The following is a 26,882-nucleotide window of genomic DNA, read 5'->3' as shown; positions in this document are numbered from 1 at the left end:
CTTTTGTATGCGACAACCCCAGGTAAAACTCTTCAAAAACCACTGCCTAATTTTACGAGCTGCCATTGTATGTCGGAAGAAAAGGAATGTTATCTCTATGGTAGGCTGGAGATTATACAAACAGCTAATTTGTGCTGGATGTCTGCATTTCATTGTAGTCAATCAGTGCTCTGCAAGTTTACATGTCATGGTTTAGTCCCTACTCAGTTCACTTGGAACCAAGCAGGTACTAAAAAAGTATCTAGATCCAGGTGCCAGGTATTAAATTTGCCTTGCATTTGAACAGCGCCACTGGTGCCATCACATCTCCAGGAACACAGCACACCTCAATGATAGAAAAGAAAATGGGACTTATTGAACCGTGCAATCTTCCATTGCTCTATGGACTAGTCAGGTGCTTTTAACGTGTGAGCATAGGCAGTCTTAGTGGTCCGCAGTTACATAGTCCGCTACACAGCAGGGTGATTCACTGTGTTTTGACAGATTCCTTTGGTAACTATCAAAAAATTCCTGTGAGATTACCATTGCTGCAGGATTATGACTAGATTACAGTGTTATTCATGTTATCTTTGAGTGGTCTTAAAAGTTCACTTAATTGGTCTGTAGTGTGTATGGGAATGTGTTCTATTTATGTTGGTCCTCTCTTTTGATGTAAATGTTTAAGCACAGAACACAAGGGAATACACACAAGCTCCGCTAATTCAGTGCAATTAAGTTATAAATGTAATAAGTAAGAATTGTGTGCCAGTCTTCTTTGGGGTTGATGTATCCAGACTCTCACAGAAATCTTGTGCAATGCACTCACTTCTGGCAGTGCCAGGGTCTCTGGGGAACTGTGTAAGCTCAAGAGACTCCAACAATTACTATACTATGCTCTTATTATAGCAATAAAAAAACTGGAGGATTACACACGGTCCTATTTTCAATTATAGCTAAAAAATGTATCAAGACTTGGGAAAAATTAAACTGACATTAGGTCAAAGAATTTGGGTTGGCATCTGATTGTCAAATTAATTAAAAATGCTTATTCATAGATTAATAGTAAACACTTCTGCAGTGAAATAGTGCTACAGAGACTTGACTTACAGAACATTCTAAAAGCTAAATTTGATTTAAAAAGCCATTTACTGTGGCATGTTGGGAACCTTAAATTTACCCACTGCTTTTTCATAAAGGGACCTCCTTTATAGACCCATATCTCTTGATCTCCAGCCTAGGTCCTCCTAATGCCCAATTAAACACTCAGTTGATGCTAGAAATGCCTCCAGTCTGAATGTATGATTATTTTGAAGGTGGGTGGTGTACCTAATAAAATGAGGTCATTGCCGACCATACAGCAAGAGTCTTTTTCATTTTCTTGGAGAGATCATCATTTTAGCTTTGGGAAATTCAGCCTGTGGGGTACACTTTTGACCTCAGTCAGACTCTGCAGGACCGTTGTCAGTCATGGAGTTTGGCACAGAGTTCAGATGCTTCTTGGATTCATTTATGAATCTGGGGAGAATCAGGGGAGTGAGTTGTTTTTAATTCTGTACCTGCGATGGGAGGGAAATGAAACATCAGAGCAATTTCCTGATGTAAAGTGGTAGAGGCCAAAATCTGTGCCTCCCTGCCTCACTGGAGTCCGCACTTTGAAATTAGCCAAGATGACAGAGTCCTCCTCCTGAGGGTTTTTTTTTTTTTTTTTTTTTTTTTTTTTTTTTTTTTTTTTTTTGTAAGGAGAGTTGGACTGACCTTGACCAAGGCTTGTCTGCAGCCTGATTACACCAGAATAACCTATTGAGTTCCCTTTTTTAGAGGAATTATAGAAGGTTTCTGGATTAAATAAAAGTTGATCCTCTAATGCTACTGTATTGATTCTGCTTCAGGGGCAAGACTGCATTTCACGTGGAAAAGAATTACTGGAAGCATTCTTTTGTTAATTAGGTCCATTTCTTTCACATATCCTTATGGCACCACAGCTGAAATGCTCCTGAGTGATAATCCCAGACTGTGGATTAACATTCCAGCAGGGCCCAACCATTAATTGCTTTTTAAACTTCATAGATTCACACCCATTTAATGCAAGGCACTGTCAAATAGCTACTGACCTTTCACAGGACCCCGTCTTGTTTTAATGTCACCTTTTTATGTGAGACTTTGCAGATACTTTCCATGGGCATCCCCAAAAATACATTCCAAAGAGGCTCCTTGATATTCCGCTGCCAACATATAAGTGTCTGTCTGAAAAAGGAAATGAGTTGGCTTCCCCTCGCAAACCTTTCCAGAGTTGCATAAAAGTGACTGGGTTCTGTCTCACGCTGATTGTCCTGCCGTAACTCAGTTAACCTTTAGGCAGCCGCACCAAGGAATGTCCAAATATTTTAATTCTTCTTGAATTAACCTGGCCTCCTTGGTCTTAACAGGAGATGGTGTTTTGGTTTTAATGTGACAGGAGGTCAGTGACTGGAATGATAGGACCTAATTAGAAACCCGTGCTTCAGTTTCAGGTTACATGTACTTCAAGCACTGTACAAAAAACATCTGGGACTTCACAACTGTAAAGCAAGGAACACTGCACCATTACAACTTTAAATAATGTCCTTCAAGTACATACTGTGTAAATAAAGAAGGATATACAGTGGCTAAGCTGCCCTATTAAATTTGATGGTGTATACTTGGAACACAGTTAAATCAGGAATGCTGTTGGTGGTTATGAGGAATTAGGTTGAGCGCCGTGTGCATATGTGCCAGGTGGTGTGTAAGGCTTGAAAAATGCTGTTTATGGAGGATGCTCTTATCTGAACTCCAAGATGCTCCATCGTCTCTCTGCTGTCTATCCAGGTCAGAGTTTCCATGTTTATCAGGCCTGTGTGCCATCATTGGGTGGATAGACATCTACTTCAGTGAACGCTCAACTGGTCTAAGGGGTGAAGGGGTCATTTGCGAGGTTTATGCATGCTGAGTTGCTGTGAACTTGTCTTCTTGGTAATTATTTATAGCTCTGGCCAAGGCAGGAGAATGTCCTTCTAGGAATAAGCATGTTTTCAAACCACATTTTCCTGGAAGAAAAAATTAAATCTCAAACTTACGTGCTTCTCCCTGTTTTTTCAGCCGGTGTTCTACACCGTGGTGAAGACCCTGTACACGCTGGGCCATAGTCTCTCTCTCATCGCTCTCATCACTGGCAGTACCATCCTATGTCTCTTCAGGTACAAAAAAAAATAAATGAAAGAGCCCTCAACCAGACAGAACCCATCCTTCCTTTTTCTGTCTGCTTTATGTAATGCTCCACTCCTTGTGAATGGACAGCTGTGACAGATATTAATTGTAATCATTACGAGCAGTTGAGTTTTGGCAGTATTTTCGGAAAGACCATAATTCAGAGTTTTTGACACAGAGTATAAACATTACGCTTGGCGTTCTGTCTCGTCTTGATAGTGTTTATATGACTGTGAGCCTGAAATATTCGTATAAAAGCTGGGAGGCAAATGAATACAGCATTACTTAACATTAAACCGCTGGGGCATTGTTATTTGCTCTAGAAAACAAACAATCTTTACAGCGCCTTTTAAACATGTTCTCTATATCTTGCAGAAAACTCCACTGCACAAGGAACTACATCCATCTGAATCTGTTTTTCTCCTTCATCCTGAGAGCAATTGCCGTGTTAATCAAGGACGCCATCTTGTTTTCCCACAATGAGAACATTCAGTGCCACGAGCAGCCCTCATTGGTGAGCTGGGGTTATGACCCAACAGGGATGAAAAGTCTTGTCTCTGTATCAGGCAATAGTTAATTTGGAGTTATTGTAATCATCTGAGTCAGTTGATATCATATCTAAGTTGCGCTGCAATTAAATTGATGACTGATTATATTGAAACCTTGTTGCCGCAGATATCAGTTATATAACTGAAGCTTCCTTGCATTTTAAATTTGGAGATCATGTAAGATGGAGTAAACCTTTCAATATGAGCTGGAAATGAAAGCTATTAATATTTCCAGCTTACTGCAGTAGTTGAATGTGTCTTAGAACGATAAATAATTACATCAATATACAAGGGGCGTCCACATTTGGAAGTCGAATCCTTTGAATTGTAGTGGTAGCCACTATGACATAATAGATATAATATAATAATAATACATATAATGGCTATACAGTTACTTCAGAAATATTTAAATGCCCACTTATATTGATTACACATGCAAGTCTACCACATGTAATCAGTTGTAATTGCAATTTTTGGACTTATTTGGCAACAAGTGGCATATAACTGGTGTGTTCTACTTCTTCTCCACAGATAGGGTGCAAAGCCATCTTGGTCTTATTCAACTATTTCATCATGGCTAATTTCTTCTGGCTACTGGTGGAAGGCCTGTACCTGCACGTCCTGTTAATGGTGATCTTCTCTAAGAACCGCCACTTTGTGGTCTATTTCTTCATTGGATGGGGTGAGTCTCACTCCAGTCAAAGAGATAAACTGAACTCAGTCAGTACATGAGTTTTTTTCCTTGACCATCCTCTATAAGATAAGGCCATTCAAAAGTGTTGGTTTCGTGCCCGGAGAGGAGGGGAACATCACTGGAGCCTGTTGTTTTGTTGAGCTATTCCCATTTGTGAGGATCAAGTTGTCGTTCGGGACAGGGGGATAAAAGCATTTGGTCAGCTTTCTACTTGACAGTTGTTGGCCACAAGCAAATAATCTTCAGTTACGAAGCGAATCAGATGTGTACCAAACACAAACAAACTCACACCTTTTCAGAACACTGTTCTCGCCTTCCAGCTCACCCTTCTGGCTGGAGGCTCATCAGAGAAGAGCATATGAGGAGCAGGACAGCTCGTCACTGGCTTTTCTCACCATGTTTTGCACTGTATTATGTATTAAACGTCTTTGTAGTCAATTGTCTCAGTGGAGCGAAGCCTCTGCCAAGCCGAGAAATGAAAGGACGGTGAATACACTCCAGTCTCCGTGCCTGAACCACGAGAGCTGGACTTTGGCTCACTGGAAACATCCCATCAGCACCTCATTAACATTCCCTTTCATCATGAGAGCAAAATAAACAATCCTTATTTCCTTTATGTTTACCAGGATCTTTTTTTCTCCTCATCACACTTGACACAAACTGCTTTTGTAATCTTGGTTACACTGTTTACTCCACTCAGAATCAAACCAATTTCTCAGCCAAGATTTGGGAAGTGATATATTTCCTTATTTCCAATTCCAATTAATGAGACACAGGGCATCATAATAAACCTCAGGATAAGCATTCACTTAAAGTTGACAAAGAGTACACCTATAGTCCTACAGTTGCACTTATGAAAGAGGTGTTGTTAAGGAACAGTAATATTCCTCTAATCCCTCAATAATTGATTGTTAATCCCCATCCCCTCTCTTATTCTCACTCTCTATGTGCTAGGATTGCCCACAGTTTTTGTGATAGCATGGATCATTTGCAGGATATACCTAGAGGACACAGGGTAAGTAGTGACCATTCTTAGACGTATTTAACTCACATGGGATGTTCAAAATTGAGCGTTTGGCCTTTAGGCGTGTAAATAATCCACACGCCTTCTATGTGCTATTCAGGTCAATTCAGGCTTCTGTTATGAATGTAAGTGGTGAATCTTTTCCTCCTCTTGCAGATGCTGGGAGAGAAATGATGCCAACATTCCCAGGAGGGTGATCAATTGGCCAATCATGGCTTCTGTTGTAGTAAGCATGATCCTGTTTTGTTCCTCTGTTTTTTTTTCTAAATGGCAAAGAAGAAAGATGTTTCCCATTAAATGGTATGGATGAGCAGCAGTCTTCAAATCTCTTATGCCAGACTCTCTTAATCTCGTTATGAAACTCATCAAGTGCAACTCATCAGCTGCCAAATTCAGAGACAACTGCTGTTATTTAATTTCCAATCTAATCAGCCATTCAGTTTATTCATATTACACTATGTTCCTCAGAACATTGGGAAATATAACAAAGTTAAAAGAATATAAGTGAAAAGCAGAAGTAATTTACAAAATAAATAAAGAAATTGCAACTCAAATAAAAGACGCTGATTATTAACTTGGGAGGTGTCAAAATATATTTATATATAATATATTTAAAGGATGTTATCCATTAATTCATTTTCCATAAATGCTTCATCCTGGTCAGAGTCACAGTGCTCATGAATATTAAATAAACAAAATAATAATGCATATGTTTCACTGTCCTAAAATATAATTAATGGAATTAATGGAAAACACAGTTGGGATTTTGTATTGGCTTTTCTCTAGGTCAAATAGAGGTCAATATTAGATCAATATATTCTGGTGATACATACTCTATGTAAGATTATTATTCTGTAAAGTTGCAAGACTTATACTTTACTATGGTTTGCTTTCTGAATTAATGAGTGGTGGTCTGTAATGGGGTTTTGTGTAACATTCTGCACTGGGCACTTGGAAAGATTTGTCTCAGAATGTCTTGGACTTTTAAAAGAGCTTAAGTTACCCAGAAGCAGGAAAGCAGGAGAAAATGTTTCTCTTCTGGCCTAGATTTGTACGGACTCTGCTGTCATATTCCCGCCCACCGACCCTAACCCCCTCTATCAGTAGATCAGGGCTCTGTTGCAGGTGAGCTTATGTAAAATTAACTTGTCAGAACAGGCTCAGGGGACTCACATGTTTGGCCCCGGAGGGACAGGGAAATCAGGGAATTAGGGAGGGGGAGAGGGAGGGTAAAAACTGCTCGTCTGCTCCAGAGACACAAGCTCATACTGGGAGAGAAGTTGCTCAGTTGCTGGGCTGACAGAACTCATCCTATCCCGATTTATAACACTCAATGTTTGGCGAGAGCCTGGAGCAATGGTCCGCAAATATCTGCAAATATGTGCCTGTAACATATGCTTAAAATGTTCTCAGAACATGGACCAATGTAGGTGAGTGGAGCTTTAACAACAGAAACATGCAGGATTAACATCAACTGAAAATCAAGTAAATGCAAAGGTCAAACACAGAATCCAGTTTTCATCACCAGTGTCCAGTGAAATCATCAGTGTCTGCACATCCCCACGCCTTCAATCATAGCCTCATACTCTCATCATGTCATGTCTTGTGTTGTGAAATTTACTGCAAAATCTCTGCTCTGTTCTTGGGTTTGTAGATCTGTTCTTGGGTTTGTAGATCTGTTCTTGGGTTTGTAGATCTGTTCTCGGGTTTGTAGTTCTGTTCTTGGGTTTGTAGTTTTGTTCTAAAGTTTGTAATTCTGTTCTCGGGTTTGTAGTTCTGTTTTAAAGTTTGTAGTTCATTTCTCGGGTTTGTAGTTCTGTTCTCGGGTTTGTAGTTCATTTCTCGGGTTTGTAATTCTGTTTTCGGGTTTGTAGTTCTGTTCTCGGGTTTGTAGTTAATTTCTCGGGTTTGTACTTCTGTTCTCGGGTTTGTAGTTCATTTCTCGGGTTTGTAATTCTGTTCTCGGGTTTGTAGTTTTGTTCTCGGGTTTGTAATTCTGTTCTCGGGTTTGTAGTTCTGTTCTCGGGTTTGTAGTTCTGTTCTCGGGTTTGTAATTCTGTTTTCGGGTTTGTAGTTAATTTCTCGGGTTTGTACTTCTGTTCTCGGGTTTGTAGTTCATTTCTCGGGTTTGTAATTCTGTTCTCGGGTTTGTAGTTCTGTTCTCGGGTTTGTAATTCTGTTCTCGGGTTTGTAGTTCTGTTCTCGGGTTTGTAGTTCTGTTCTCGGGTTTGTAATTCTGTTCTCGGGTTTGTAGTTCTGTTCTCGGGTTTGTAGTTCTGTTCTCGGGTTTGTAATTCTGTTCTCGGGTTTGTAGTTCTGTTTTTCGGGTTTGTAATTCTGTTCTCGGGTTTGTAGTTCTGTTTTCGGGTTTGTAATTCTGTTCTCGGGTTTGTAGTTCTGTTCTCGGGTTTGTAGTTCTGTTCTCGGGTTTGTAATTCTGTTCTCGGGTTTATAATTCTGTTCTCAGGTTTGTAGTTCTGTTCTCGGGTTTGTAATTCTGTTTTCGGGTTTGTAATTCTGTTCTCGGGTTTGTAGTTCTGTTCTCGGGTTTGTAGTTCTGTACTCGGGTTTGTAATTCTGTTCTCAGGTTTGTAGTTCTGTTCTCGGGTTTGTAATTCTGTTTTCGGTTTTGTAATTCTGTTCTCGGGTTTGTAGTTCTGTTCTTGGGTTTGTAATTCTGTTCTCGGGTTTGTAATTCTGTTTTCGGTTTTGTAGTTCATTTCTCAGGTTTGTAATTCTGTTCTCGGGTTTGTAATTCTGTTTTCGGTTTTGTAATTCTGTTCTCGGGTTTGTAATTCTGTTCTCGGGTTTGTAGTTCTGTTCTCGGGTTTGTAGTCCTGTTCTCGGGTTTGTAGTTCTGTTCTCGGGTTTATAATTCATTTCTTGGGTTTGAAGTTCTGTTTTCGGGTTTGTAATTCTGTTCTAAAGTTTGTAGTTCATTTCTCGGGTTTGTAATTCTGTTTTCGGGTTTGTAGTTTTGTTCTCGGGTTTGTAATTCTGTTCTCGGGTTTGTAGTTCATTTCTCGGGTTTGTAATTCTGTTTTTGGGTTTGTAGTTCATTTCTCGGATTTGTAGTTCATTTCTCGTGTTTGTAATTGTGTTTTTGGGTTTGTAGTTCATTTCTCGGATTTGTAGTTCTGTTCTCGGGTTTGTAGTTCTGTTCTCTGGTTTGTAGTTCTGTTCTCTGCCTACAAATGTCAAGTGTGAGCACAACTTTAGGAGTCTTGCCCAAGGATTCTCAGTTAGTGTTGTAGCTTGATGTGCTTAATTTGGTTGGGCATTTAATGCTAGTTTTCTACACAGGAGGCACTTGTATAATTTTTTGTCACTTTTGCTACACCTTTTCACATTTGTTTTTTGCTACATCAATCACAAGCGTGTCAATCCGACTACTGTATGCTTTAGCCTACATATCTGCACAAGCTTTGACAAGTTGGAAGGAGTAGCTTTTTGGGGCACGACATTGTGAAATGCCTCTAAAGCCTTCTGGGTAATCTTTTTCATTTTGACATTAAAAGGATAGTAAGACTGAAGAGAATGTCATGCCTTTGCTGCATTAACAAGGTCCACTCTTCTGGGAAGGTTTTACACCAGATGTTCAAACATTTCTGTGAGGATTTGGCTGCATCCAGCCACATAAACATTATTGAGGTCGGGTGCTGATGTTGGATGATTAGTTCTGGAACACAAAGCCCACTACACTGTACCAATATGGATCAGTGGGTAAGGCTCCTAAAGCTGCATTTGTCTGTATCTGTACCATCTGGAGAAGAGCATCTTTAAATGTCATAAATGGACATCTTAAGGTTCTGACATAAATTCAGAAACGTGAAGCTTCTTACCTATTAAATGAATTCTCTCTCTCCCTCTCTCTCTCTCTCTCTCTCTCTCTCTCTCTCTCTCTCTCCTCAGATCAACTTCATTCTTTTCATTAGCATCATTCGAATCTTGGTGCAGAAGCTCAGATGTCCTGATGTAGGAGGAAATGACCAGTCTCAGTACAGGTAGAGTACAGTCTGACCTGTCTGTCTCTCTCTCTCTGTCTATGTCTCTCACACTCTCTCTTTCTCTCTGTTTCCCTCTCCCCCTCCTTTTTTCCTATTCTTTCTTTCTTCTCTCTCTCTCTCTCTCTCTCTCTCTCTCTCTCTCCTCTTCTTGTCCCTTTCTGTTATTCTTTCTCCCTTTGTTTGTTTGTTTGTTTACATTCATTCTCTCCCTTCCTTTCTCTCACTGCTGTCTATCTTTTTCACATTCGTCCTCTTTGTCTGCTTCTCTATTTGTCTTTTCCACCCAATCTTTCTTTCTCTCTCTCTCTCCCTCTCTCTCTCTCTCTCTCTCTCTCATCAGAAGTGCCTGTGTCCTGCTCTGACAGGTGAATGGAGATTGCTGTACCATGTTTCATCAGACTTTTCCATTTTCTGTGGCAAATGACTGAATGTGTTTGAGTGTTCCAGCTGCTGAAATATTTATCTGTGTATTTGTGCTCCTGTGAGCAATGGTTTCGGCTCAGAGCGCCATGTCACTAATGCATGAGGACTTTTTTTGTTCCTGATATTTTATCGGAAAAATGCAGATTTTTCCGTTTTCTCAGATTGAAAGTTGTCAGCATAAAACTGTTAGCACTGGGGTGAATCACTGCTGTCTAATCCTGCTGGTCTTCCCTTTGTGTGTCAGCACAGTAGGTAAAGACCTGTGGCACAATAGGTGAAGGCCCGCCCTCCCCCCAATCTATGTATACTTGCTGAATCCATCATTTCTGTTTCTCCATCTTGTTGCAGGAGGCTAGCAAAGTCGACACTGTTGCTGATCCCACTATTTGGGGTTAACTACGTAGTGTTTGTGTACATGAAAGAGGAGAGTGAAATCGACACATTCAAACACATCAAAATCTTCTTCGACCTGGGCCTCGGCTCTTTCCAGGTACAGAGGAGATTGAATGTGTTCCTCTGGAATTGCCTGTTACGGCTTTTCATTCTGTTTCCTCAAATGGCAAGCTTCTTATCTTTGTGCTCTTTTCACAGGGATTGGTTGTCGCTATTTTATATTGCTTTTTGAATAGCGAGGTGAGTACTACTTTCTGGAAAAAGGTCCCCCAGGAGCAACACTAAAGTCCATATTTGATGGAACAATCTATCGCACTTGTTTTGTTCACGTGTTCACTTCCTGTTTTCCAATTATGCTGATGCTTGAACTCTGAAAAAAACATGCTACTAATAAATTAATATTGTAGTGAAACCTTTTTGACATCAAAGTAGGTTTTTAGGTTTTGCCTGTGCATTATGTGTGAAATGTCCTATTCCTATAAAGGAACACTAGGTAGTATATTAACCTTAAAATTACACCTTCACAATCTCTGTGATCACTTATCTGTAATAAGGAGAATAGAGCTTCTTCCCTCATTGCTACTTCACCCTCAGCACTGCAGAAACTGCACTAGGTAAAAACTATAAGAGGGTATGAAAGCACCCCACTCTCCCTCCTACCTTCCCTTTGGTTTCAGGACATTACATTAAAAGTGAGTAACATCCTGCAACTGTAGGGGGAGTCCAGGAGCAAAAATACCAAATCCTACCTAGTATTGCTTTAAAAACCCAGTGCTTTTGTCAGTCATTTCTTCAGTTTCATATTTCGTGCATGGAAAAGTGATGAGTCAAAATCAGAATTGTATTTAATGTAAATTACTGTGCAATAGTTACAGACCGCATTTACTTAGAACTAGTTTGGTTAGTCATTTGTTTTTTGGGGAAATTACATGTGTCTTGCAATTTAGTGTTGGTGCCATGACCCTGTGTGTGTGTGCTGGTGTGTGTCAGGTCCAGAGTGAGCTGAAGAGGAAGTGGCGGAGTGTGTGTCTGAAGCGCTACATTGGCCGAGACTACCGGCTGCACAGCTCGTCCATTTCCAGAAATGGAGCAGACAATGTGGCGCAGTTCCATCGCAACTCCAGAGCCCAGTCCTTCCTCCAGACCGAGACCACCGTAGTGTGAGCCTGTTCTCACAAACACACTCACACCCACCTACTCCTCTTAACTGCGTTCATTTGGAGCAGCTGTACAGGAAATTCCATATACAGTGCTGTTGTGTAATATTCCAGAGACATCTACAAATCAGTTGTGCAAATATTTGTAGTTTTTTTTTTTTTTTTTTGCTTTTTCTCTCTACAATAAAGAGACAGGGACTTGGGGAACGTACTGTTATTTCAATGTCTGTTACAAACAGGACATTAGAAACAATGCCAAATGCTGTTTCAGCTTTTTATTTTATACCAAATTTACTCCTAAAATGTGCTGGACCAGCAGGTGTTAGAAATGACATTCTATTGAAGGTCAACAGCTGTGATGTATCTCACACAGATTTTTACATTCCCGCTGTTTGCCGATAACGTGTTTCAGCTCTTTCGGCTTGTTTGTCCTCACACGTGTAAACACAGAGTGAACAAATGTTTTATTTCCAAACACTTCTTTATTGGTCCACTGCTTGCATTATGCCAGGCCCCGGATTTGAGCTCAGTACTTATGACCTTGTAAATATTTCTTGGCTCCTGGCTTTTTTATGGACTTCTGGAGGGTCAGACACAGAGCAGAAGCTGTACACCAGCCTTGTTTAAGCGTATAGGCTCACCATTTCCCATGCTGTGCACAGAGGCTGGGTCTGAAAAGCCCACTTAAGCTGTGATGCTTCAGAGCTATAAACCGAACACACTCCACTATGACGAGTTCATCAGGAAACCACTGCTGCTGGAGGTGTCCACATCAACTCTCTTCTAGACGAGGCCTTACGTTCCAAAATGACATAATTGTCGCAGAGTGTTTCTTGCATGAGAGAGCTCCATGTTAGCCCAAGTGGAGACATAGAAGAAGCACAACTAACCAAAGAGCCATACTTTTGAAATAGAATTTGATTGGTGACAAGATGAACTGTAATTGTAATTTTAGTGTGAATACATTAAACTACTGGGAATAATTAAGATTCCACACATGGATTACGTCTAGTTTTGGACAAAAACGCAATGGCAGTGGTGTAGACATGTGCCGGTATTTTGTATATTTGGAATATGCAGTGGTACATTTACTACAGGCAAACCTCACAGTGATCACCTTTGACATATTGGGTGTTTCCAAGTTGGAATCCCCGTGATGCTCTTGTCTCTGAGGTCTGGAGTAAAAGAGAGCAATATGGACCTCCCTCTCAACCATCTCCCAGCATGTAATATCATGAAGACTGGGCAGATGGTGTTCTCCTAGAAGCATGTTGAGCTGTCCTATGAAGAAAAGTTAGCCTTCATGTTCCCAGCTTTGTAGCATTGTCTGACTGAAAATAGAAACATACTTCACGTAAGATGTGGTTTTGTTTAAAATCAGCTCAGGGTAATACAGTAAATTTGAGAGATAGGCCTTAAATTGTAGCCTTTGCTAAAAGATTCACTTTAAACTGGAGCATGCTAAGTATTACAGAGTGAACATGTATTATCTAAATGTCTTAACAGCTTCAGATTCACGTGTGTAGGTTAGAAATATGTAGTTTTAAAGCATTTGTATTAGGTTTGTGCCAGCTGAAATGGAAAATAACTTTAGTAGAAATTAGCGTTAGGGTATATTAGCATATACTTAGCAAATAAAAACTATAGGTTGGTGTGGAGTTATGAAATAATTTATGTAGTGCTGCAACAGGCAGTTAATATTAAAATCCATCAATCCAAGTGTGAAATTAAATTTTTTTCAGATTAATTGATGAGTTATTTGAAAATTAGACATGGTACTTAAAAAGACCAACAATTATTGCAGCATTTCAATGAAAAAACAGTGAACAGGCACTTACATTTATTAATGCCCATAGCAAAGCTGCCCAGAGGTCCTTCCCAAACATCTCAGTTTTCTTCTGATCTGCCTCAGAGTGCCACTGTCTAGGTGTGGTCCATTTGTGCAAATTAGCTCCTTGACATATCCAAGATATGAATACATTTTTATGATTATATTGTACAAAAGGTAACAGTAAAATATTTATATCGGCGCATGAATCACCATTGTAAATGCTTCTTTAATTCCAGACTGAGGACATAAATATGATAAAAATGTTGATTATCTAATCCAAAGTTATGCTGGTGATTTGTTAGTAGATTGTAGATGTTTAAATGATGTTGAATCTAATCATGATCTGTGGACTGCACTCTTAAATCTCGAATTCTTCTGTTAACACTGAAAGTCCAGTCTTTTATAGTAGATTCCTTATAAACATTCTGAACATCTGTGGACCATCTACAGGAGTGTGTCCAAATGAAGTGGGACGTAAGGATGTCTAGTCAGAAGTAAATTACAACCCTGGCCAGTGAGGTGAATTTAGGGCCAAAACTAGATGTTTTCTTTCATTTCAATTTTTTGTTTGGTGCACAGTCACATCGGTTGTAGCTCTGGAAGCACTGCTGTGGGAACTTGTGAATGTTACTCTGTTCCATTTACAGTATGTGTAATCTACAGCATGCGAATGTACTTGATGTCTACGATGCCATAATGTGCAAATTTCTATCCAGGGGCTCCCCTGGTACCAGAGGAGAGTCTGGTTTTTAAGTGCTTTTTTTTTTTTCTTATTCCAGCAGTGTCCTGTATTCAGAGCATAGCGAGCATATCTTGTTGTTTTGTGCTTTAATGTTAACATTTTATGATTTTGTGATTTTTTTTTCAGTCATTATAAACATCATTGTTAGACAAGGGAAACTTTAAAGGAATACTCAGTGTTTTTCAAGCTAAAATTTACCTGTGGCATCTATAGCATAACAGTCAGTTCCCACAGCCAAATCCATTTGTGACGTTCTATGGCAAATGTACTTTTTGTCTATTTCCGTTTATCTGTAAGCTACATGTTTGTGACTACTACACATTTTTCACACCCTTAGGGTTGTGTTCTCTCCTCACAGTGAGAAGGACAGACACACTGATGGTTTATATCTAGAGAAATCACATTTAGAATATCCTGTTACATTTGGATATGTAGAAATTTCAATAAATGAGTTTAGCAGCTGCCCAATGTCTTCTATCACAAATGATTATCAAGTTAGCATGTTTTCTGTTCTGGCAAATGGGTTTAGATGTGTGATTTAGATGGGTTCAGGTGTGTGATTCAAATGCAGCAGGTAAAGACAAGGTTGCAAAACACTGTGGTATGCTTTTAAAATGAAACAAGCTGTCTGTAGCCTTTTGATGCATTTGTAAGCCATTAATAAATCCTTATGGCAATTTGACCATCACTGTAGATCACATGAATGGAAGGGTGTATGAAAAGTGTGAGTTGCCTGATGGAATTCTGACCTGTGAAGGATGAATAAGTTCACTTTCAAATGAAGCTAAAAGAGTTAGCCGGCCTCAGGCAAACACATGCACACACACACACACACACACACACATACACACACTCACACATAAACACACAGAGTTCTTCTGATATTATGCGACAGAATATGCCAGTGGCAGGAACACATTCTGCTTTATTAACATGTGGAGAAAATGAGAATCAGCACGCCGGATATTATTCAGATTCAGACACATTCTAGAAGAATAAGTTCTGTTTCCCTGAATCACAAGTGGCAGGTATTTCATTGGGTGAGAATGTGATGCAGTATTTTACACCTGTGTATACTTTGATTGAACATGCATTGCTGGTGATCGGATCATAAAATTGTGTCATATATAACTTTACCACATGAATAGCTAGATCTGATTACGATCTGACTGCTTAAGCCACATTAGGAATATCCAGACCTTGAATATGATCACACCACCCAAAAGCCAGGTGTAAACACTACCAGGATGCATTCTGATCTGATTATTATTATGGTCTGATCACAGGTACCACATCTGGAAAATCCAAATTGGACTTGTGTGAAATCCCAGTATGATCTGGTCATTAAAGGGATGGATTAAACATGCCGGGATGTTGATTATGATCCAGTCCATCTCTGGCCACTGCCAAATGTGGTTTGATCAGTTTGTAATCACAGCGTGGCATGTTTGTGTTTCCACCTTGCATTAACATGCATTTTCAGTGATCAAATCATGTTCAGATCCCACTTGACCACATGAAAAGCAGTATTGATGCAGTAAATACAGGGACACAGTTCCGTATATGTGTGAAAACAGGCACAACACTTGTGTAAAATCAGATTAATCAAACCAGAGACACATTTCAGTGAAAAGTGTAAACACAATATGGTTAATGCTAGGTGTAAACATGATCTTAGAGTCTGTCATGTGTGAAGGCTTTGTACTATAAATGTATTTTATGAAAAATATTGTCTACTTGACTTGCCTAAACATTTGCCACCATTTCAGGAGGAAACGTTCTTGTACATTATCAATAAATATTTCATTAAATGTTAAAATGTGTCAGATGTGTGAGCGTAGTATGGGCTGTCTGCATTAAACATAACTTGAGGTAACAGTTTTATGGTTTTATATATTATGTTACATTATGGATCATGTCAATGTCCCAGATTTTCTATAAATCAGTTTATACATTCATTCACATCAATTGATTATTTTAATCAGGATTTTAATCACTTGGTAGTCAAGTGTAGAGGATGTAGAGTTAAGGGTCTTGCCCATAGACAAACACAGTGAGTGAGACTTGTTTGTGTTGAGAAACCAAAACCTGGCTGAGGTCAATACTAATTTGCAACATGCCAAGCAGTAAGAATCCATAAAAATGATAAATATAGCACACCCTGCTCTAGCATCCCAACATTTCACACAGTCACATTATTCGTCCTGTTTACCGTTCACTAATTACATCTATGCTAAATATGTACTAATTTTCTAAACAATACACTCTCAGAAAAAAGGTATTGTACAAGTCCATTATTGGTCACTTAAGGTACAAACAGATTAAATGTACATATAAAGGCACACTAGTAGTTTTTAAGTGCAGTTTTGTTGCCTAAAGGTACATTACACTCTCTTCTCCAGAAAGAGAGGTGAGTATTTCTAAGATTTTTTTTATAAAACAGTGTACATTTTAAAATCTACAATTATAATAGAATAAGGTTCAGTGGTGTTCCCTAATTAAAAGGTACTGAATATGTAGCCTTGAGGGTACCATCACAGTGACAGTCTTTCTGAGAGTGTACAGTATGACGACGGTTTACAGTGTTCACATTGTATTAGGGATGATCAGTAATCTACAGATGAATAAAAGTATAGAGAGGATGTACATAGGTTATGTACATCTGTGAGGAGTTCTCCCCGTGTCCGCATGGGTTTCCTCCGGGTGCTTCGGTTTCCTCCCACGGTCCAAAAAAACACATGTTGGTAGGTAGACTGGCGACTCAAAAGTGTCCATAGAGTGTGTGAGTGAATGTGTGAGTGTGTGTTGCCCTGTGAAGAACTGGCTCCCCCTCCAGGGTGTATTCCCGCCTTGTGCCCAGTGATTCCGGGTAGGCTCCGGACCCACCGCGACCCTGAGCTGGATAAGTTAGAGACAATGAATGAATGAATGAATCCACATATTTTGGTATCTGTGGAGGTCTTGGAGTCAATGGCCTGCAACTACAGAGTTCTGTGCAAACATTTACTTAGTTACAATAAAGTTCTCTACAAAAGTCAGAGACCATTCATTCATTGCTTTAGTTGATGTCAATGAAACTGAAACCTGGTTTTAGACCACAATAATTTATTAGTATGATGTAGGGCCTCCTTTTGTAGCCAATACAGCGTCAATTCGTCTTGGGAATGACATATAGAAGTCCTGCACAGTGGTCAGAGGGATTTTAAGGCATTCTTCTTGCAGGATAGTGGCCAGGTGACTACGTGATGCTGGTGGAGGAAAACGTTTCCTGACTCGCTCCTCCAAAACACCCCAAAGTGGCTCAATAATATTTAGATCTGGTGACTGTGCAGGCCATGGGAGATGTTCAACTTCACTTTCATGTTCATCAAACCAATCTTTCACCAGTCCTGCTGTGTGTATTGGTGCGTTGTCGTCCTGATACACGGCACCGCCTTCAGGATACAATGTTTGAACCATTGGATGCACATGGTCTTACTGGTGCAATGTGCAGTTAATGAAGATTGGCCGCCAGGCTGCTCCAATTTAGCCATGAAACCTCCCACACTAAAATGACAGGTGTTTCAGTTTCATTGTCTAACCCCTGTAAGTCATTACATTTCATTAGAAAAATTAGTTATCAGAAAAATAAATTTATCAGAAAATGATCTGCAGCAATAGTGGAGCTCCATTTTCTTTCATTTCTCAAAAATGATAATCTAGTGGTGACTGTTTTGCATGTTTTTTATATGGTGTAATGAATTTTTAAAAAAAATATCACTAAATGTCTTCCCCTTTTGCAAGTGTTGTGAGAGCCAGTAAAAATAGTAATGGCATTATGAAACTAGGTGTGAATATATGGAGCAGAAGTAGAGCTTCTATTTCAATGCTTATTATTAGTAATTTTACTATCTTTGTATGTGTGAAAGAAAAGAAAAGAAAAGAAAAGAAAAAAAGGAAGAATTCTTTTGGGACCCTGTGCAGACTCGCTACTTTTTGATGACGTGAAACACTAGATGATGAACTCCCCTGAGAAAAGCCTTGCTGCTCTGTGAATCTAGATCTTATGAAATATTCGTAAAAAGGAACTCCAGTGATACTTTCGCAGTTTTGGCATAATACGGTTGCTGAGATATACATAAACAGTTAATCTGAGGGGTTTGACATGAACGGGTTTATTGTAGAGTAATGTACAGTGGTAGTGATAGGAGCCAGGTGTCATGATGTCTACATCTCAGGTATAGTAGGTTCCATTTACTATAATAAACATGTCTTTTTTGTTTTATAAACAACATTGATTTAAAAAATTAAAATAAAATCAGTGGTTAACCATTTTTAGTGGTGGTGGGTTTGGGGAGGTGATGGGTGGGGGTTTCATTCACAACAACAACTAGTTTAGTCAAAACCTGATATCAAAACTCATGAATACAGTAGTAAAACTCTATTTTTACCTTAAAATTACACCTCTCACAGGAAAAACTGAGCCTCTGGCGTTGCTACTCCAGGCTCAGCACTGCAGAAACTGCACTATGTATCTTTTGGAGGAGGATAAGAAACCCCCTCCCTCCCCCCTTGATTTCAGGACAGAACTGAATAATTAATTACACTCTCAAACTACAGGGGGAGCCCAGGAGCATTTTTCTTTATATTCTTCAGATGTCTGGTTCCCTTCACCACCACTGTGAACAATTCTGAGTTGTCAATTTCTCTAGAACCCAGCCAAACTACTGTGAATCACCATGTTTCCAATTTAACAATTTGATTATGAAATGGTAAAAAAAAAAAAAAATTAGTCAATTTATTATTGTTTAAAAGGTTTTTAAAATGTATTTTTCAAAGTTATAAAATCCAGAGTTGTTCAGAGTTGTGGTTTTATATGACATGCCTCTTCTAGAACTCACTTCCAGTGTGAATTGTTCACAGCGGTGGTGAATGGAACCACACATCTAAAGATGTGGCCTTGGACCTCAAAAATATCTGACAACTGTTTTCTGTGCTTCCCAAGAACCCTTTCCACAACCCTTCAATGACCGTTACATGCGTTTTCTTCCTTTTTTGGTGTGTGTTATTGTGGCTTTATTGTCATTTGTCAAGTCTGTATTTATCAAGGCGTCACCTATAGCGTCAGTCTACTGAAGTGTACTTAGTGTGAGATATTTTTCACTTCGTTTTGTGTTCCACAGTGAAAGGCTGTGTTACAAATTGCAGTGCTATTCTCTCTGTGTGTGACTGCTTTTAGGCCGCTGTACTCCCCTGGGTCTCAACGAAGAGCCGTCGAAAATCCTTCATCCGCTGACATGCAAGCTCGCATGCACACTTCAGCTTAGACACACACACAGAGACACACACACACAACACAGACTACTCATACGCAAAGGCCCAACAGCACATTTCACTACACACTGTAAATATCCAAACTGCACTACAAAAATATCTTAGCAAATCAATTTTTTTATAAATCATGAAATATGAATTTATTAATTTGCTGTAAAAATATAAGTAAAAATATTGAACTTCCAGATGCATGGACTTGTTTTTAGTCTTATTACTTTATCAATTTCTTCTGAAAAATAAAAGATTTAAGCACGGTTTATGTCCTCTGGTCACTGTTTGTGAAGATTTGCTTTGTTCCCTCAGTGCTTCTGTGGGTTTCCTCCAGGTGCCGTGCGGTTTCCTAACACAGTCCAAAACACGTGTGAGTGTGTGTGTGTCTTGGTGAGTGTTTGAAGCCCACTGTGACCATTATTAGGATGAAAGAGTTGCAGAAGATGAATTTATGTACTAAGGGATTTAAGTGTGTTTATTGCATGGTGCCTTTTGTTGGATGGTCTTGGACGTATCAGATGTTAGATATTGGCTTGATCTATGGTGATTCCCCCTAAGACCAATTTTATCTCTACACCATCACCAGAGTCATCTGCTCAGTGATAAGTGGGCCGTTCATTTGTGTGCTTTCAAGGGGCTGTATTTTTAGCAAGCATGCGGACAGAAAGGGCTGGGGTCAAGAGGTCTGCTTCGCGTGTTTGTGTCCATCCGACCCCCCTGGCCTCTGGACAGCAGAAAGGCTTTTGGCCATGGCAGTGGACACTGAACGCTTGTGTTTTCTGTGAACGATGCCCCCCTCTCATTAGCGGCATGTTCATTAACAAGGCTGTACCATCTAATTAACCGATAAAGTTTACCCTGCCGAGCGAGAAATGATTAAAGTGATTTCCTCAGCTTCTAAGCCAAACTGACAACAAGAGCCACTGGTGTTTTCCCTCAGTGCGTGCGGGAAAGAAAAGCAAAGGGGACATCAGAATAATGTGCAGTAATTCCTGCTGACCACCAGGACGTAGCTGTCCGTTTACTCTCATTAAATGAGCAACAGTAATTTTGACAAACAATGTCGATGAACTATATTATTTACTATATATAATAATACTACATTTTTTATATAAAATCCAAACCTCTGGAAGATTAAGAATTAAATTGCTTTGTACATCCTTAAAGGCAAGGTCTAATATTGTGGGGAAACAATAGCTAGCTCCATTCTAGCTTCTCGTCTGTTAAGGTGGAATGGTGCGTTTGTGGGAAAATAGCACAGTTCTGATGTTTAACTTGTCTGTAAGTTTTTATTCACTGTTTGAATTACCACAGAAACTCATTTGTAACTCGAGTTGTTTAGTTTTGTAGCACTTTCTGTAATGCAGTTAGCTGTCTCCTGAATTTGTAAATATTTCCATCTTAAGTGAGCCGAAACAGCACAAATAATCCCCCCATTGGAGCAGGAATAGAGCAATATCCTCATCTTGGTTCATGCTTTATAACGATCTGTCTGTTGTCTAAAACAACTTCTCTGCCACGAGAAGAGAGAGAGAGAGAGAGCGAGAGAGAGAGAGACTAGCATACTGGACCCAGACAGTTTGGTTTTTTCATTCATTTACATTAGATCGGTTTCTAGCACCCAAGCAGACCGGAGAGCTAGCAAATGGTGAAGAAAGTGTAAGGGGTCTGGCTGGGGCAGGGCTGTCTGCTAAACCTCCCCCAGCCACTAGAGGGAGACTTAGAGACACTACTCCTTGTTTTGAGGCAATCATCTCCACCTGGGTCACTCCTGTTTAAGGGAAACCAACCCTCACTTCAGTGCTAAGTCTTGGGTTTCTCTTTTCGGGGTGCTGCCCAAGCTTGGCTGGTAATTTGGTAACACTTCTTGAGCTTTCTCCTGGGTCTCCCTTCTCTCAACATTAAATTCTCTATCAGACCTTTCCCTTTGAGCTTGATTCTAAGGGTTTCTCTGGCTTCCCTCCTTGAGATTTACTATGTTCCTTTTTTTTGTATTAAAAAAAAACCTAATAGAATTCTTCCCCAAGTCCCTTTTGATTTATCTCCTCCTATCCTTTCCTGACAGTTACTGTTTGATGTCTTTGAGTTCTTTTTGTGTTCTTTTCCCACCTTTTTGTTTGAGAAGCTTATTCTTGCCTTTGTTTTCCTTAAGCTCAGTTATTTTGGACTGTTTGGTTTTCCCCTTATGTCCTAGGTAATTTTTATAAAAATAGTTTTTCAACTGCAATCGTGAACTTTGCAAGTAATTGACCCGTTTATGCTCCATAGATTGGATTCCCCACATGGAAGTGGCCATATTTAAAATAGGCTTTTAATATCTGGTACATCCAGGCTACTAGGTGTGAGTATAACTAGGGTGACCAGACATCCGGGCGGAATTTCACTAACGTCCGGGTTTTTGTTTTTCTAGAGCTTACATAGAACTTCGAGAAGCGTTTCGTTCACAAACTAGTCCCTCCCTCCCCTACTCCAATTGGTTCGCTTGAGTGAGAAGGGGGTGTGGTGAAGTAGCCTAAAATCTTCTGATTGGACGGTCTGACTGTAGAGCTGCCGTTATTGGTCGATAACCTTCTCTGTAAACATTTAATTGGTCCGTCTGCACGTCAGTAGTCCTTGTTTACGTCAGGCAAAGCTCCTGTACCCACCCTCAGCTCGAGCAGCTATGCCGAAACGTAAATGTAAGTTCTCGGATGAATTAAAAAAGAAATTCCCATGTTTTGTGTAGCAAATAAAGGTGTAAAGGACCTAAAAGCACACATAGGTTCAGCTAAGCATACAACGGCAGCGAGGGGCGAGAGTCCCCCTCCCCCCTCCCACGGAGACATTTCCTCTTTTTCACCATCTCAGATCTGGTCACCCTAGTATAATGGTTATTTCACAATCTGGAGAATCACTGAAGAATGAGTGATGTTCATTTTAAAATATTAAAATATATATCACTTTTGATATAGAGGCCATGTGGTGGTGCAGCAGGTTGTGTTGCTATGGGACAGCTTCAGGGGCCTGTGGTGTTTGTTTGCATCTTTGCCTCAGGTCACTGTGGGTTTTCTCCAGGTGCTCCACTTTCCTTCTACAGTCTAGAAACACATTTGAGTGTGGCCTGACTTTTTGAAATTCCTTACTAGTGTGAGTGGCTTGGTGAGTGTGTAAAACTGTTAACAGGTAAAATTCCCTGTGATGAACTGGAACCCGGCCCGGGGGGTGTTCCTGCCTTGCACCCGATGATTGTGCAAAAGCTCTGGACCTTCTACAACTCTGATCGTTATGAAGTGGTTATAGAAAATGAATGAATGTATATATGATATACAGGGACAGTAATGAGCTAACCTATGTAACACTGGCAGTGAATATTTACAGCACGGTGTTCCCAGCTCCCTCTGTCTTTTGTCGTTTTCAGTGAAGTGCAGACTTCCTTTTGCCTACCTGTGTCTGGACCCCTGCTAGGTTTAACGACAGCAGTTATCGAATTAGCTCCAAAATAAACTCCTTCAGCAAAAAACTACTACCGTCTGTGCATGTTACTAAAGACCAGATCTTTAAAGGGCCCCTGGGACACAGATCATCCCTTGATTTGTACCTCCAGCTGAGTTCCTTGAAGTAAACAAAAGCATGTTAGCACTGAAAAAAAGCAGTGCAGGTGAAACACTCCTTTATAATGTATAATCAAATGGGCAGGGCCTAGCTCTTATAGGATGAACAATGGTGTCATGACATCACAAACTGTTCAGTGGATGAGAATGTGTCCACACTGGTGACCACAGCTGTCTGGTCAGTGATGGTCAAGGCATACAGCCAGGAGTACACTATGTGGTAAGAGTGTGTGAGGAGCGAAATGAAGCAGAGCTCTAAACACACATCCTCTGTGGGCAGTGAGCAAGCTGGCACACAGATAATTCCACAGACACCCACCCACCCCTTGCACTGCAACCTCATCCCAAGCCAACTCCATGTTTCAGTCTGGGTCCGTGTTGATTTCACTGGAGAAAGTCTTCTCAATGTACATTTCTACTAATGTATAGCCACCCTGACCACTGAAGAACAGGCTGAATGGGGGCTAAAATGTATGCAGAGAATCAGATACACTTCAGTCTGTAAATGCAGAGCTACAGAGTGCACCTGTAAGGTCAGTGGAGCTGATGAGATGTTTTCGAAGGGTAAAACAATAGGCAGTTTTAACGCTATGGCTGATCTGTGTATGAAGCTGTTTACAGCATATTATATCCTTAAGTGACATGTCTATTTTCCTGAATAACAATTTTATCCCAATGTACAGCAAACCACAATGTTTGTTTATTTTTTTAAACACTGAAGTTCTCCTCCATCTCTGGGGGTGCTCTGGTCAATACCTCCTGCTAGTGCATGGCCCCTTGCTGAGGGTTTGTTCTTTTTTGGAAAGGATGTACGTGCTCTGCTGGGGGAGGACCCCCCCCAATCCTGGATCTCAAGAAACATCAATTCAAGAATGCAGGTTTGTCTGTTACTGTTCTTACCCATAATCAATGACCACTTTATTGGACACCCAAACCAGTGTCCCGAGGTGTTTTTTTTAATTCTTTTTATTATTTTAGAATGTACTGGGATGTATTTTCCATGTTTCTTTAACTCGATGGACCCTATATATATAGCTATTTTGCTATTCCGTTTATTTGTCAGTGCCTCTTTCAGTTGCATTTAAACAGTAATTATGTGACATATTGAATATGGCTATGTTGTTTTATTTTCTAAAGAACCTTAGCTACTCAAATATGTAATCACTTGAGGTTTTCATGCTGACCGATAAATCAATTTTTCTATAAATTTGTCATGTTTTGACCAAAAATTTTACCTAGCGCCTGCTTTTTTTTCATATTTCTCAATGTACAGCCTTGAAATAATATTCCCACAGTGGATATCTTGACACAGATTGTTAGTGTGAGGTGTATTTTAGTTGAAAACATAAGCATTTTTGATGCTAATTTATTACATGTCATATTACTGTGACAAAATAAATTTTTAGCATCAGACGGACATATTTTTCTTGATATTCTAAGCTCTGGGATGTATGACTGATAAAGTTCTGACAGTCACAGCAGGCCCAGACTTTCAGGAATTTAGTTCAGGGCAAATATGGACAATATCCCAACAAATAAAAAACATTTTGGTACTTTGGCAGTTTTCTCAGATGCTGATAATGTTTACAGTTATTATTATTATTATAATCTTTTTAAAAAATGATGAAATAATACTTGTTTATTTAGAAAACACACAATAAATAATTATTAAAGCTTTTTAGTTTATATTTGTTGATCTAATGCAGTGTTATTTGATGTGAAACCTAAAAAAAACCTTGACGTTATGTGAGTCAAAACGAAACTGAAAGTAAACAGCGTCTTTCTTGTCCCTTTTTCAGCGGTTTTTTTTATGATTTTAGCGCCTATCATTAGTCTTTCTTGACAAGGACATAAGACCAAAATTTTGAAGGAGCGCCTTGATTTTTAGGTGGTTTTTCACACTGGATTACTCCCAGAGGCTTCACAGCACCGCGATGAGAGCGCTATTTTTAGAAACGGTAGGATCTGCGCTTTCTAACGGTATACGGAGCTCACAGAAGCATTCAGACATTCAAGACTTACAAAGCTGATTATATAAGGTGTGTTTCTACCGGGTTCGGGTTCAAAGTTAATCATCCCCGAAGTTCAGCATTAGAAGTTGTTCCTTGCTTGTGCCCATAGACTCTGGACCACAACCCTGATCAAAATGAAGATGTTACAGAAAATGAATTGCAAATTAGACTACACTATTTATGTATTTTTAAAATTTCCTTTCTAATGGTTTTCTGAGTGCACAACAACCTATTTGTTATGTCTTCTGACAATGAAAGGATGGACACAAACACCTGTGGATTTGTAAGAAATGTGCCAACAAATGAAATCGGTGTCAACACATCCTCCTGTGACCCTGTTACCATAGTGAAAATAATACACCAATACATAAAAACAAAACCAAAGTACACAAACTACTGAATACATGAAGAGATCTAATGGTCGTGCATAGTCATCAAGCTGTCTGTGTGTATAGTGCAAATCCAGGTGCTAGTGTGTTTTGTTTTTGTGTGTGTGGGGGTGCTTTTTGGAAGGGCTCATATGTAGAATGGAGCAGTTTCATCCAGACAGGCAGCAGCTGGAGGTTTTACTCACCTTGAATAATGAATGTCCTGATGAAGAGCGGTAGAACACTCTGAGACCTGCCTCCAGAGACATGTTCAAAATATCCACGCGAAACACAAACCAAACACAAACGCACATTTATATGGTACGTGTCCGCCCACGCAAGCCTAATCCCGGCTCATGCAAAGTCCAGAACAATCAGTGTCACCACTGGTGAACTTCAGTGAACATATGATCAGGTGAATTTCCCAAAAAGAAAGCCAAGGACATCCAATGAATATCTGTAGTTTAGGAACCTAATGGCCTTATTTTGTACTGTGTACATAAGAAATATATTGTTTTACTCAACAGTCCACCATGTTGTTTAGTAGTACTAACCTGTGTGTGTGTTTTAAAGGTTAATTCAGTATACTGTTGCTATTCAATTAAGTAAAATGTATCTCTAAAATATAAACTTTACAAAAAAAAGTCTTAACTTTCAATGTAAATTGATTTTTTTTTCAAGTAATTTTGCAGTTCTATTCGGCTCTTCATCATTTCCACACAGTGTGAGGGACAAATTATGTAATGTACGTATAGTAAATGTTTTTCATTGGACTGCAACCTATATTTTTGTCATTCACCTCTGGGGATTTGGACTGAACCATTTCATTAAGAATATGGTTCAGCCCTGTTTAGCTTTTGATAGTTGCTACAGTTCCTTAAACCTGCAGTGTGTATGATTTTGGAGGATGTTAGCTGTGGTAATTTTAGCTTAGAATGAGCCCTTTATAGAGGTATTGTTCCTCTTCCCGAGGGCACTGTTGTCCCACCACATTACTACACTAGCCCAGAATGGACAAACCCAAACACTGATGAGTGCTTTTCATGTTTATTCACTGAAGTGGCAGCTTGTAAAGAGAGGGTTATTCAACTGGTTACAATCTCTTGATACTACTATACACTGTATTTTTGCATTTTATGTCAATGTACATGGAAATATGCTATATTCATTCATTAATTTCTGTAACTGTTTCATCCTGAGCAGGGCCATAGTGGGGCCACAGGCACAGGACCGGAAAATAATCTGGATGCGGTGCCAGTCCATTACACACTCACGTTCACATGTGACCGATCATCATGTAATTTTGGGCTGTACCTTTTGAAACCAGAGCACCCGTAGGAAACTCAGACAGTGGGGAGAATGCATCATTTGCCACACAGACAGTGACCTGTAGTGAGGACCCTGGAGTTGTGTGGCGGCATCACTACCTGTAGTGCCACCATTCTGCTCCATAGCTACATTAAATGACATTACCATACGCGGCTGTGAATAGGGACACCTCAGCCCCTCTGCCGGGTTCTTACACTGGAGCACAGGATGAAAAGAGACCAAAATGCCAGAAGCATCCGTTTCCCTGGAGGTCCTGTAT

General features: G+C 39.8%; 1 protein-coding gene across 1 annotated transcript in view; it reads left to right on the top strand.

The window, feature by feature from the left end:
• Window positions 1-11,454, top strand: part of vipr2 (vasoactive intestinal peptide receptor 2) — a 38,061-nt gene extending 26,607 nt beyond the window's left edge. Inside the window, exons 5-13 of the mRNA XM_066686542.1 lie at window positions 3,094-3,191; window positions 3,577-3,715; window positions 4,281-4,431; window positions 5,398-5,458; window positions 5,624-5,693; window positions 9,380-9,471; window positions 10,246-10,387; window positions 10,489-10,530; window positions 11,281-11,454. Coding sequence (XP_066542639.1) covers window positions 3,094-3,191; window positions 3,577-3,715; window positions 4,281-4,431; window positions 5,398-5,458; window positions 5,624-5,693; window positions 9,380-9,471; window positions 10,246-10,387; window positions 10,489-10,530; window positions 11,281-11,454 — 969 coding nt within the window. The remainder of the gene's footprint in view (window positions 1-3,093; window positions 3,192-3,576; window positions 3,716-4,280; window positions 4,432-5,397; window positions 5,459-5,623; window positions 5,694-9,379; window positions 9,472-10,245; window positions 10,388-10,488; window positions 10,531-11,280) is intronic.
• The last annotated feature ends 15,428 nt before the right edge of the window (window positions 11,455-26,882 follow it).

This window comes from Hoplias malabaricus, chromosome 1, assembly GCF_029633855.1.
Source record: "Hoplias malabaricus isolate fHopMal1 chromosome 1, fHopMal1.hap1, whole genome shotgun sequence".
Lineage (NCBI taxonomy): Eukaryota > Metazoa > Chordata > Actinopteri > Characiformes > Erythrinidae > Hoplias > Hoplias malabaricus.
Note: the sequence above shows the minus strand (reverse complement) of the source record. Positions and strands in the feature narration are given on the sequence as shown.